A 13,218-nucleotide genomic window follows, 5' to 3' on the forward strand; every position below is an offset into this window, starting at 1 on the left:
AACCAGGTAGAGAGAAGACAGTGCAGATAGGTAAAGACCCAGTACAGCCACCCGACACACTGAAGAACAAACAACACAAAGACACAAATGAATAAATCAAAGCAAATCCAGACTCATGTCTTTCTGGTTAATCTTCCTCACCTCTTCACACATTTAATGTTATTTTTGGATGTGATACATCACACATGAAATTGGTTTAATGTTAAGATTGGTTATGGTTTAAGTCTGTGGTGTGAAATGTATTTTCTGAATGGAAAAAATCTTGAGCATCAGCTGAATAGAATTCAAACTAAATGATGGGTCAAAGAGGAAATCTGCTGACGTAGATAGACCTACTGTATGACCTTCGTTGCGTAAGAGTCCCTCCTCTCTCTGTTTCAGTTTATTTTTCTCTCTATCTGTCTCGGGTTTTTTTTTTTTTTTTCCTCTCTATCTGTCTTGGGTTTTTTTTTTTTATCACAACCAGACATGACTCAGCATCACCTCACTGAGTGAATCACCATGGCAACTCAAGGCAGTGCCCATGGAGACCAGGAAAAGAAAGAGACACAGAGGTCTCGCCCAAAAGGAAAGTATGATAGAGAGAAAGATGGGAGGGAGGTGGCGTGAGGAGGTGGCGTGAGGAGGTGAGGGGTTTAAAGAATATTGAGAAAATGGTGAGCGTCAAAATGAAGGTCAGAAAAGTCTCAGAATTATCAAGAGACAGAAGAGGAAAATGCAAAGTCACCTCTTTAGGATTATAGATGAATGTTGAGACATAAATACTGGCATTCAACCTTTTTATTTTTTTGCATTCTTACACTTTTTGTTCATGCGGAAGAAGTGCAACGCTATCGGCCAAGAAAGTATTGCCATCAGAGAGACTGCACCCACGTGAAGGAAAGGCGCAGTTACCTGTAGAATTTTAAAAACAGTTAAACAAATTTAATAAAGTGTTATAAAACTCTGCTGTTTGTCATATTATTCTCTACTGCAATTAGTGCATGTGTGTGTCGGCCAACCTGCAGAGAGAGGAGAAGTGTCTTCCACTCTCTGCTCCAGAGGTCAGAGAGGATGCCTGTGGCTGTGACGGAGAAAACCAACGTCACCACGATGCCAGTCTGAGGACAGTCAGAGGACAACAAACACAAAAAGGCTTGTTAGAACTTTAAGAAGGTGAAGCTAAAAGATAGAATACAATATGTCATCTGTGGTGTGATGAACACAACACATGTACCTTGTGGCTCCAGTGAAGGTAAAGCCTTTGACCCTCTGAGAGCAGACACACAGCCAGCACCTGAGCAAAGTTTAAAATTCATTGTGAACATTTAAAGTTAATTTTATATCTAGAATACACATTTGATTTCACTTGTCTATCATTGTACACACCAGCAGCAGGGCGATGTATGTGAAAAGAGCAGCAGCAACAACCAGTAGAACCAGAGACCAGGGAAACCAGAAGCCAAGATTTCCAAAATTAAACCTGAAGATAAACAAATAAAATACAGGTTACATCAAAACGTTGCAATCTCTTCTTCACACTCTCTCTCGTTTCTGTTACAGCTAATCTTAATATTACATATATTACTCCATGTGACCATAAGCCCTCAAATGTCAACAGGAAGCCATACATTTTTACACTACGTTCCTTTCAAATATGAGTGGTATGAATGTAATCAACCACATTTATACTTCAAAATTCTATCAGTGTAGTTAAAGTTAGCAACTTACCAGTCAAAATCATTGTAATCGTTCTGAGCTTCACTCCAGAAATACAGAAACACAAAACTCAGAAAAAAGGTGAGGATCAGGAGGCCAAAACTGCCACCTTCCACCTGTAAAAACACACACATAATTGTTTATATATGTGATTCACTAGTATGTTGCTTAAGTAAAGTGAATTATTAACACACAACACAACAAAATGTGAGCTCAGCTTTTAACCCGAACCTGAAACCTTCTGCACCCACTGTCCCAGTGGTGTAGTACTACTACTAGTTTAGTAGTACTATAATGGTTCAATCGTGAAAAAGCTTAAAAAAAAACATAAATAATTCACTGCCGTAATAAAACTTAACACAAGTTATGATTAACAAAAACATGTGCTGACTCCACACACTGTGATAAATGCAGACAAAGTCAGTCATATTACATAGTGCATATGGAAGTGATTTGTTGTGATATCAGCTGACAGTGTGCAATCTACACTGCATGGCTGAGGTATTTCCACAGAAAGCACAGAGCAGTTGGAGTCAGCAGGATGGACAGACGAACAATGCCAGGGAGAACCAGCCTGAGTCAACATAATCGATATCTGTGTAAGGTCTCAGTCATCGCATCAAGGGCAACTGGACAGGGTTTTTGTTTTTTGTTATTTATTTTTTTAAGACGGTTCACCTCTCATCCAAGAGGCTTCTTTGAATATAATCAACACATATGCATGCATGTGTGTCTAGTGTGTGTGTAAGTGCACCTTGCTGCAGCAGCACTCTCCTGGGTGAGCTCGGGCTCTTTGGTATCGTCTCCATTGACAACCATAGAGTCCAGCGAGACAGGAGACAAAGGGCTGATGTTCATATCTAAAGAAACAGCAAAAAATAAAATAAAATAAATGGTTGTTGTCTAACTCTAACTATTGTGAACGCAGGGTGAATGCATTATTGAATGCTGAGGAAAGTTATACTAGATGACTTCATTTCTGTTATTTATTTAATTCATTTATTTTTACCTTTGCAGCAGCTGCCGCCGCACCACCTTTAGCTTCCCCAGCTTCAGTCTGGTCATGGGCTCACACCCAACCCACAGCCCAGCATCACTTCAGACAGATGGAGAAAGAGAGAAAAGAAAAGACAAGACAAGAAGAAAAGACAGAAAGGGAGAGAATAGAGAATAGAATAAAAGATTCTTGGCCGCTGCACCTAGAAAAAAAGTTTAAAAACAATGTTAATTTTTTTTTTTTTTTATCAAGATAATACTACTTCTACCTGATGACCTGGGTGTTTCACAAGTAATGTTATCAACACTGTTGTCATGGTGACTGTGACATCATTTATTATCTATTGGAATGCGTAAAAAGAGGAATGGTAAATATGTACCGTAACAAAAAACAGAATAGCACGCGAAGGGAGAGACTAATCTTTGGACATCAACTTCCATAAAAGAGCTACGACAGAACATACAGAAAACAACCACAAAATACAAAGTGCAGGAAATAGACAAAAGCATATGAGACAAAAATGAATACATAAGGTCAGTCTGCACTAGAATGGAATCATATGAATACATTTCCAACAGAAAATGTTATTAATGTTATTAATCACTAAAAGAGAAAAATGGAAATATTGTAATGTTGGCTGTTTAATTCATGTATTCTTTTTTAACTTATTTTCTCTGCTCTGGGAGTGTGTCATAAATATAACAATGACTCAGTTGAGAATCTCTTATCTTAACAAAACATTTTTTGATTTTAAGATTAGAAAATGCCTGCTCTCAGACAGGTTATGAAAAGGTGAAAAAAAGGTGAAGTCAGTGTAGGCAATATAGTAGAAAAAAGTTATAGATATAAGATATTTTTAATAAACCACATACATACCGGTATTTTATATTTTAACATATACATATAACATCTACTGTCTCAGACATTTGAACTTTATGTACAAACAAAATGCCTGTTGTAAAGTTTATACAGTAGTAAGGGCTCTTTAGGACGGGTCACCTTCATGTTAAAACATTAAAAAGAAAAAAAGCACTAGCTGCACTTGAGGAAAAGAGTCTAGATTAGATCTGTCCTCTCTCTAAAACTGTCCTAACTCTAAATCTACTTTCTCAAAATGTAAAAAGAGAGTGACTAGTCCACTGTTTCTCCTCTGCTGAGACCAAGGACCTGACAATATTTAGGTCGAACAAAACAGTACAAGAGCTTGGGTTTAAAAACAGTATCAGGTCAGGATGAAAAAGCAAGATGGAGTAGAGTGGAGACGCACTGTGACTGGACAATCAAGATGAACCAGAGTCAATCTAAGCTGCATCTTCAGGAGACAACTCTACAAACAGTGCTTTGAAAACACCAGGTTCCATGCAGAGCTAAAATACCTATTTGGGAGTTTAAAATGTTTTAATAATCTAATAAGTATAAAGTCATTTGATTATTACACCTGATTTAATGTCCTGTCATACAGTCAAAGAATTTCCAAACAGATCTAGATGAAGCTGCTTTGACCAGGCCTCTTGTTTTTATGAGATATTATAAGCTGATCTAAAGTGCCAGCTAATATATTAACATGTGAAACAGCTTGATGGCATCAGAGCAGCTCACTCAGCAGATCATAAACTGCACTGCACCAACATCAGGCTGATAAGACTTGACAAAGTTAAACATACAAAATGTTATTTTATACAGTTAAACCAAATGAATAACAGGATACAGCAACAACCAACGACCTGCTTCTGGTGACATCACTCATTTTCCCTGGAACAATATTACGAAGCCTTGAAGCCCCAGACTGAGACCTTCACCTTCAACACGGGACTAAAGCTTACATCCATCTTACTCTCTGAGTGATGAGAAAAACAGAGGCTTCTGGGTAAAGAAGAGCGGAAAAATCTGTCAATTTTCACTTTGCTGCTCGGAGCCACTACTAGAATAAGATCAGTGGGTGAAGCTCAGCAGTCGCTTATCTGTGCCAACAGTAAAATCAAAACCTAACATGGTAGAGTACAACTGATGACATGGCTGCTTTATTTTTACAGAGGGCATTCCAATAACGAATACTCAGACAAGCCATGACAGAAGGATGTGTCTCAACTCTTACAGTATAACAGTGACGTGCACAAATGATTTGTAAAAGGTTACACTGTAAATTAAATATTGTATTTTTTTAAAAATATTCTGTACAACACAACAAAATGATCAACCTATGATGTGGGTCTTGAAAAAATTAATTAGTTGTTTTAAACCCACAAACAAAGATATTACCAGATATTTAATGTATTCTGTGACTCTAAACACCTTTGTTGACACAAACAACTATAAAATAACATCACTGCTTTGCAAAAGGACTATGTGTGTGTGCATGGGACACAGTGGAGCCAAAAAATACACTGATAAAGTTTGCAAATGTTTTGTTTTAAATTTAAAAGGTTGGAAATATTTTTCTAAGTCACTATTGTACAACAGATTTCAAGTCGACAGTTGATTATGGTAAGCAAGATTTTTAATATTTTTCTAAGTCATTATTGTACAACAGATTTCAAGTCGACAGAGGAATACGTTTACAAATATTTAATTTAATACGTGTTGTGAAAAAAAAAAATCTTGGTGTGACTACTTTTTGCAGCTGCTGCCTTCAGGGACCAGCAGAGAAATCCTTCATCTCAGCCTATCTCTGGTCACTTTCACACCACTCGGTTTTTATGGGAGCTTTAACTACGTCTATGATTCTTTTCTGGGTTGTTTCTCTTCACCTCCATTCTAGCAGAGCCATCTCCACCATGTTGTTTATTATTCCACTTTAAAACCCAGTGCAGCACTACTGTTAAGTGTTGTGTATTCAGCTGCAGCAGTAGAATACTCAACACTTTAGGAGAAGGTGATAAGGTCTCACCCTGACCTATACATTAGTTTTCTTAACACTGCAGACGTCTCATATCTTATCAAGTGTCTCATATCATATTTCTCTCTATATATCATATTTTTCACTGAATCATCTATTGGTCAAGTGAAATGAAATCTGAGAAGATAAATAATAAAATAACATTTTAAAGTTACACAAATTAGATGGTTACACCAGTATAAAAGAAATTATTTAAATCAAATTTTAACTGAATGTATTGGAAGCTAGATATGTACGGATGCAAACCACTGATGTACAAGTAACAAAATAAACACGTTGAACAAATATACAGTATCAGCGCCATGTTGTGTATATGTGAGGCCTTTGTGAGTTTTGAGCTCAGGCTAATAAAAGGAGGATAGTGTACATAGACAGACGGAGAGAGGGACAGAGAGTCAGGGAGACGTTTCTCATGAACAATGCAGCTCTCTATGTAGGAATACTCAGCTCTCTGCCCATCACTCACAATACAAACACACCAGTACTGAATACTACCACACAGGCATGTGCTGAACTGGCACCGACACTCTGTGTATCTGGGAAATAATAACCAAGGCAACACATAACAAATGAGTTATTCAACCATCATCAAATAAAAAGATTGAATAAGAAGAAACAACACCCTGAAGTCTCTGTGTAAATGAATATTGATCAAATATAATTTCAATGAAATAAAGAGAAGGCAGCCAGCAGAAAACGAATGAAAAACAGCATGTTCTAAATCTCACAATTATGATAAAATTAACATCCAACCACAATGTGACGAACAGACAGTGTGTGCAAAGCTACACTATCCAGATCTGGAGAAAGAACTGTCAAAACTCTTCTTTAAAAGTGTGTCTTTTCTAGATACCTGAAAGAGTACAAACTCTATCAACAGTACCACTGCAGTATAACACAAATACTGCAAAGTATTGTCAGCTGAGCCTTAACCATTTTACTGAAGTTTACATTTTTAAGATCAATAATGTATATCTATATGTTTATATCTTTAGCCTCCACTGCACACATGACATGTCCATCTGTCCTGATGAAAGGTGTTTATTGATCACATCTCCTACTTGTCATTACAGTGATGACACACACTCACACCATTTACTCCCAATATATCTTACACTGCTGCGGGTGTCCTTGACTACTGAAGGCTGTGGATAAATGAATGCAAATTGAAAGTCCTGACATGCAAGTGTCTCCAAGGACAATGTTAATACAGTAAAAGGAGATTCAAGGACCAGCAGGGAGACCTGGTCTGTTCATACATGGGGAACAATAACTGAAAAAAAAACCAAAAACAACAAACCTTTGATTTGACAGCCACAATTCCCCATCTACATATTGTGAATAAACAGCTGATCAAATTGTCTGAGATTCAATGATGTGTTAATAGAATATTAAATTAGTTACTGTCATACATACTTATCTCAGGCCGCCACCACACTCTATGAATCTTAATAATGTTTGAATATAAAACATCGGAATATAATCTTTATATGAGGCACTAATGTAGTTTTTCAATTGAAATACCTATTATAATCTGTTTAAATCACGACAGAGGATTGTTGAGAATGTAAGAATGTATATCTGTGTTTAACTGTGATAAGAACACTGAACACTAGGGGGTCTATCTGATCATATCATTGATGTCAATGAGTATAAAGACATCAGAAAATGGCGTTCGTCCTCCAAATACAATTACCATAAAGAACTCACAAAGAAAGGTTGGTGGTTAGACTCCCACATTGACCAGCGTCTTTTCTAAGCGTAACGTGGACGTGAATGTGTATCTGTGTCTACATGCTGACCTTGTGATAGACTGGCTCCCTGCCCAGGGTATCTGGTCTGACTGGGATTGACCACAGCTCCCACGTGACCCTTAACAAAATAAGTGGTTGAATGGATGCATCTATGTAAACACAAGCTGTTTCTCAATCCATGGGCTTCAATGAATCCCGGTGAACAGTGACCTGCGTAGGATACACCACCTCTAGTCTGAGACAAGACTATATTTGGCTGCATTCATGGAATCTGACAAACTCAGGCCAAAGGGCTCTGTGTGTAACTCTTGACAGGTACAGTATATGTAATAAAGGCTAACATGGCTTGTTGTCAAATCTTTAATAAATAAAGGTGTGGTCAACCAGGCTGCTACAGAAATGTTGATTATTAAATGGATAATTTATATAAAAAGAGCACAATTAACAAGAGTTGTATCGTGTTTTTTCGTTTAAAAACAAAACAGTCGGTCAACATGAGCTACCAAAAATAAACCTATATCTGTCTGTCTCTCAGGGGGAAAAAATGCTACGTCTTTAATAAAATGTCAACATTTACAAAAAAAAGGTACATTTGCAATATTGAGAAAAAAATGTATCAAAGTATAGAAACCCTTTCGTTCAATTATTGTATGTATAATTTTTGACATAAATCGCGAATCATAACTTTCTAAATGATTGGAAGTGTGAATCGAAGGATTTCACTCCTGAATATAAGTACTTTAACGTTTCTATCTTCGCTGCTCTTATTTAATAATATCGTTCACTTGTCGTTCTCCCATACATGACGAGGACGTCGACCTGTGTCTGATGACGACCGAATTTTAGAGGAAAAAACGGTGTAACAATCACCTTTACACTTCGCTCCTCAGGGAACATTGACACAGTGTGTCGTGTAAAGGTCGTTTAATATCAGACAATAAGCATTCGTCATCGTGACGAAAATAAAAGAACGTATTCTTACCTGGAAGAAGTCAGGCTGCGGTGTGTCCCGTGTTTCCTCTGATTTACTGATCTGCTTTAGTGAATGTTCAAAACGGACCGTTAGTATTTAACAGAACGAGCTGAGCGAGAGAGGTTTTACTGCAGTGGTCTGGTCTCGTGCGGCAGCGCGTGCACGTGCGTGTGTGCGTATGTGATAGAGAGAGGTAAAGAAAGAGAGAGGGAGGGAGCTAGAGATTGCGGGCACGAGGAGCGTTCGCGAGGGGATAGACCAACCTGTTGCTTACGTCAGCAAAGTGCATTATCACCACCCAGTCGACGGTCTGAAAAAAAAAAAAAACATGACAAAACACACAACAATAATAAAAACAATGTCTTTTCAAAACAAGCAAACATGCAAAAATACTTTAAATATAATATAAATGTTATATATATATAGTTAACCATAATGATATTTAATCGTTATGGTGATTTCTAGACAACTAGAGCTACAATTTGGAGCTCTTTTTTATTGTAATGTTTGTTTGTTTTTTATATTTGGGAAAATTGAATGAATGTGGCTTAGGTGGTGACAATGAAAACATAAGCTCAAACCTATGATCAAATACTGATTTAAATACCACGATTTGCTAAAATGTTGTTAGAATTTATATTGTAACCCATTGGCATTAATCAGTTCAAATTTACATTGTAACCCATTGGCATTAATCAGGTCAAAACAAAAGTTTAAATTGCTATTGTCATTATTATTAAATGTAAAAAAATAAATAAATCCCTGCACAGTGCAATCCCAGTCACTGCATTAATGTGGGCCACTTATAAATAAACATGATTTACTGTGGTACAATCTAGCACAGACTGAACTGGGCAAAGAGCCTGAACCACTGTGGCTTCCCTTCAACATTTATCCTTATATATATAAGACAGAGATTCTATATAGAACTGTGGAAAACACATATTCTGTACAGTATGGTTCCTACTTTTCAGCTCACATTTTTAATGCTGCAAGTAAACATTCTAGATGTTACTATTCAGTGGGTTTGTTGAAAATGACGAAGAAAACGTAAGTGTAGCCCCGAGGTGTTATTGTAGCATTATATAGACCTACATCATCAACACAACACACCTGATAACTAGACACATGTAGATAAATAACAAAATAACAAACATCTACACACAATACACACAATACAAAGGCACAAAGACTCAGGCTGAGCACAAAAACATGAACCCACACAGCACTGTCAGACAGACACTGGTGTCCTGGCTCTGCACTTATGTAACACCTACGCAGATTGTCGCCATGACAACCTGGTACAATTTTTTTTTTATCATAAAGAACTGGTCAAAAAGGACTGAAGCTCTCAGGGTAACAGAGACACAAAAACACCGGCTACATTTTTCTCTTATACAGGCTGAAGAGATGAGAGAGAACACTATTAGTCAACGTAAATAAAGGTTCATTGCTGCTACATTGAATGGCAACGTCAGTGTTTTGTCTCTGTTTTGGATCTATCTTCTAATGCACTAACAGCTCAGACCTGAGGAGTTGTGTAATGATGCAGTGTATTTTTATAGTTTGGAAACTTTATTCCAGTATGGCTTTAATCAACCTTCCTAAGAACACTGTCTTTCATCCTTCATGTGAATCCAGTGAACCTGGAACCATCTACAGCTGACGTCCAACTAATGCACTGGTCAGTGGGTGTGACTTGTTACAGGACTACTCTTAGCTGGAAACCCAGTGAGTTAGAATGTACTAAAGAAAACCATGTTCTTTTTCACAGGATTGTCAACATGGGATTTTAACATACATCCAGGGTGAAAGCCTTTTCTTCTTCTCTATGTCAGGGTCCAATTAATACAATTTCTCATTAGTCATTTAACCAAGTTTTTACTGTAGTCTATCTGTTAATACACAACGAGAGCGTAACATAGATAAAACAAATGAGCGTGTGTGTTTGTGTCTCTGAAGCCCTCTGCAGTGGTCTTCCTCTGCAGTGGTGGCTCTTACGTAATAGTGAGCCATGATAAAGAGAGGGAGGGGAGTGCACACACACACACACACATACACACATACACACACAAACACACCAACATTGAAAACAGTTCACTACATGAAAGCCTTACCTATTTCATTAAAGGTGGACAGACCTGCTGAGTATGTTAATCTGATCACATCACTGACACACACACACACACACACACACACACGTCAAGGACAGGTTAACCCTTTACTAGTCTCTTTTCCTTCCATCTTTTTCTTCTATGTCTAGATTGACATCAACCCACAGAGATAAACTCTAGAAAGTGTGGGGTGAGTACATCTAAAAAAATATCCTTTTACAAACATTTAAGACAAATATGTTCATTCACAAAAATGAAAACTGTATTTTTATGTTTTGTTTTTGCCAACAAATTGTCTTTCAATGTCTTGAGCCACCCTTGTTTTGTTTTTTTTGGTGTAACCCAGAAAGAGCCTGAGAACAGATATAGCCACATGAATGAGTCACAGTCAGGGTTAGACGAGGGCAGAACAGGATAAAATACATTTTATAAATGTTAGTGATCTGTCAGTGGTTTTGACAACCTGGTCAAAAAGACAGGTCACACAGTGTATCCCTAAAGTAGTGTCAGCCAGCAGCAGTAATATACATCACTGTATAAGACATACAGTGACACAACTTTGGTTCCAACTTCTCATTCTAATTCAGATGTTTCCTTATCGTTTATTGCTACAAGTTTTATAAATATTTACAAAAACTACAGATATTTGTAAAAGAACAGATGGTCTTAACATGGTACCAATGTATTTTCCACATTCAAGGTGGGACACACACACACACACACACACACACACGTCAAGGACAGGTTAACCCTTTACTAGTCTCTTTTCCTTCCATCTTTTTCTTCTAGATTGACATCAACCCACAGAGAGAAACTCTAGAAAGTGTGGGGTGAGTACATCTAAAAAAATATCCTTTTACAAACATTTAAGACAAATATGTTCATTCACAAAAATGAAAACTGTATTTTTATGTTTTGTTTTTGCCAACAAATTGTCTTTCAATGTCTTGAGCCACCCTTGTTTTGTTTTGTCCTCCTCCAGCTAATCTCTTTTCACACCTCCCCCTCTCCCCCTCTCTGCTGTAACAGTCTACTTTCAGGTTTACCCTCTGTGAATGTTTAGTCCTTGTCAATGATGCATTTCACTGCTCCTCCTCTGCCTCCTCCTCTGCCATCTCAGCAGAATCCCAGCTTCATTACTCTCTCTGCAGTGCAACAGCAGAAATGCTCACGTGCTGCATGTATCAGAAACATAGGGCCCACGTGGAGCAGAAAGGGTCAAACAGTGACTAAAGAGAGCAGAGATCGCAGCATGGTGCGGACTGAGAAAGAATAAAAAAAAATCTTATCTTTAATAGTATGTCATCAATGTACAAATTATGTTTGACATGGCTACTGTTCTACCACTTAGCAAGCATCATTGTTAGCTTTTGTGATATGCCTTTTACAATTAATTTAATAATTAATTTGCTAAATTAATTACTATATATGTATATATATATATATATACACATATATAGTATAAGTATCTCACAAAAATAAAAACAGGCAGCTGAGCTCATTTTCTAGCATTCTTTAATTTAAAAAAGTCTGTGAGTCCATGAACAAAGACAAACAAAAACAAGTTTTTTTTGCATGTAAACTATACACTTATGTTCAAAAGGTTTCATCAAGCAGAAAAAAAGTACCATTGTAGCATTTATCTGTCTCCTTTTTTCTGAAAATAGCATTAAATCTTCCCTATCATACACAGACATCCTTCATGTATTGACATGGGAGGTTTTTAGCATTACCACAACTCATTTGATTTATCTTCTATGTTTAACAGTCACTATAAAAAAAAGACATGCACATTCTCTTCCTCATGACATCAGCACTTAGCCCACAGACATGGGTGTCCAACAGCAGCAGCAGGGTGGACTATTGGCTGTAAACTGCTCAGAAGTTTGAGGTGATACAATTTAAATCTACGTTCAAAGTCAAGATTCAGGTTAACTTTCATTCATTTAGGTTTCTGATTCCTTCAAACTGACAGTAAAAAGTGACCCAAAAATGACAGTTCAAAGTCAAGATTCAGGTTAACTTTCATTCATTTAGGTTTCTGATTCCTTCAAACTGACAGTAAAAAGGGCCTAAGATTTGACCCATGGTTTGGCAGAGCACAATGTCTACAATGTCCTGCCTTCAAGAAATCTTCAACTTTGAAACTCACAGCAGGATGTGTTGTTCTTCAGTGTCAGGCAGAACAGTCAGTAAGAACAAAACAAGAACATTTGGTTCAACGTAGAACAAGTTGTTCTTGGCGGCTAAAAACGCAGACTGACTGTACAAACAAATTACAGTAGGTCCATGTTGGACATTTTATTCTGGTGTTTATTTTCTAATATCAAGCCTCATATCAAGAGTTTCTAGTTTTCTAGGACTTGAGCGAGTTTTATTTTTAATTCACCAAACTGTAGATGAAATTGTGTGACAGACAAATGTGATAAGTTTGGTGTTTAGAACACCAAACTGTCAGCAGTTGAATTGTACTGAACTGTAATGATCGTTCTAGTCAAGTTTTGTTCTCCAGCTTCACTAATGAAAACAAAAAAGGAAACACTGTTGGTTGAAGTCTCTTTCACTAGAACTTTGTAAAGCTGAAAACATTTTCAGGTTCAGACACTCTGATCAGAAGCTCTGACACCGACACACATCAGAGCATCAGACTGTAGACAACACCCGGACGTACCACAACCTGATACACAGTAGGTAATGCTACAATGAAACTGACAGGAAAGACAACAATCACCACACACACGCATTTGTTACAAAACGTGACCCAATGAAAACTAAATGCACTTGAG

The 13,218-nt window shown here is 37.3% G+C and overlaps 1 protein-coding gene across 3 annotated transcripts in view; it reads right to left on the reverse strand.

Annotated features, from left to right (window-relative positions):
- gdpd4a (glycerophosphodiester phosphodiesterase domain containing 4a) overlaps nt 1–8,560 on the reverse strand; it is a 13,897-nt gene extending 5,337 nt beyond the window's left edge. For 2 of the 3 annotated variants that reach the window (XM_025055137.1, XM_025055136.1), the window contains exons 1-9: nt 8,328–8,560; nt 2,708–2,897; nt 2,453–2,558; nt 1,711–1,814; nt 1,369–1,462; nt 1,217–1,276; nt 1,002–1,100; nt 801–894; nt 1–59 (exon numbers count right to left, since the gene is read on the reverse strand). The exon at nt 1–59 is cut by the window's left edge and continues 117 nt beyond it. In XM_025055137.1, coding sequence (XP_024910905.1) covers nt 1–59; nt 801–894; nt 1,002–1,100; nt 1,217–1,276; nt 1,369–1,462; nt 1,711–1,814; nt 2,453–2,558; nt 2,708–2,763 — 672 coding nt within the window. In that variant the 5' untranslated portion in view covers nt 2,764–2,897; nt 8,328–8,560. The remainder of the gene's footprint in view (nt 60–800; nt 895–1,001; nt 1,101–1,216; nt 1,277–1,368; nt 1,463–1,710; nt 1,815–2,452; nt 2,559–2,707; nt 2,898–8,327) is intronic. The other variant, XR_003049591.1, reaches the window with a different exon arrangement.
- Nucleotides 8,561–13,218: the final 4,658 nt, after the last annotated feature.

The sequence above is a fragment of the Cynoglossus semilaevis genome, chromosome 4, assembly GCF_000523025.1.
Source record: "Cynoglossus semilaevis isolate Cse_v1.0 chromosome 4, Cse_v1.0, whole genome shotgun sequence".
NCBI lineage: Eukaryota > Metazoa > Chordata > Actinopteri > Pleuronectiformes > Cynoglossidae > Cynoglossus > Cynoglossus semilaevis.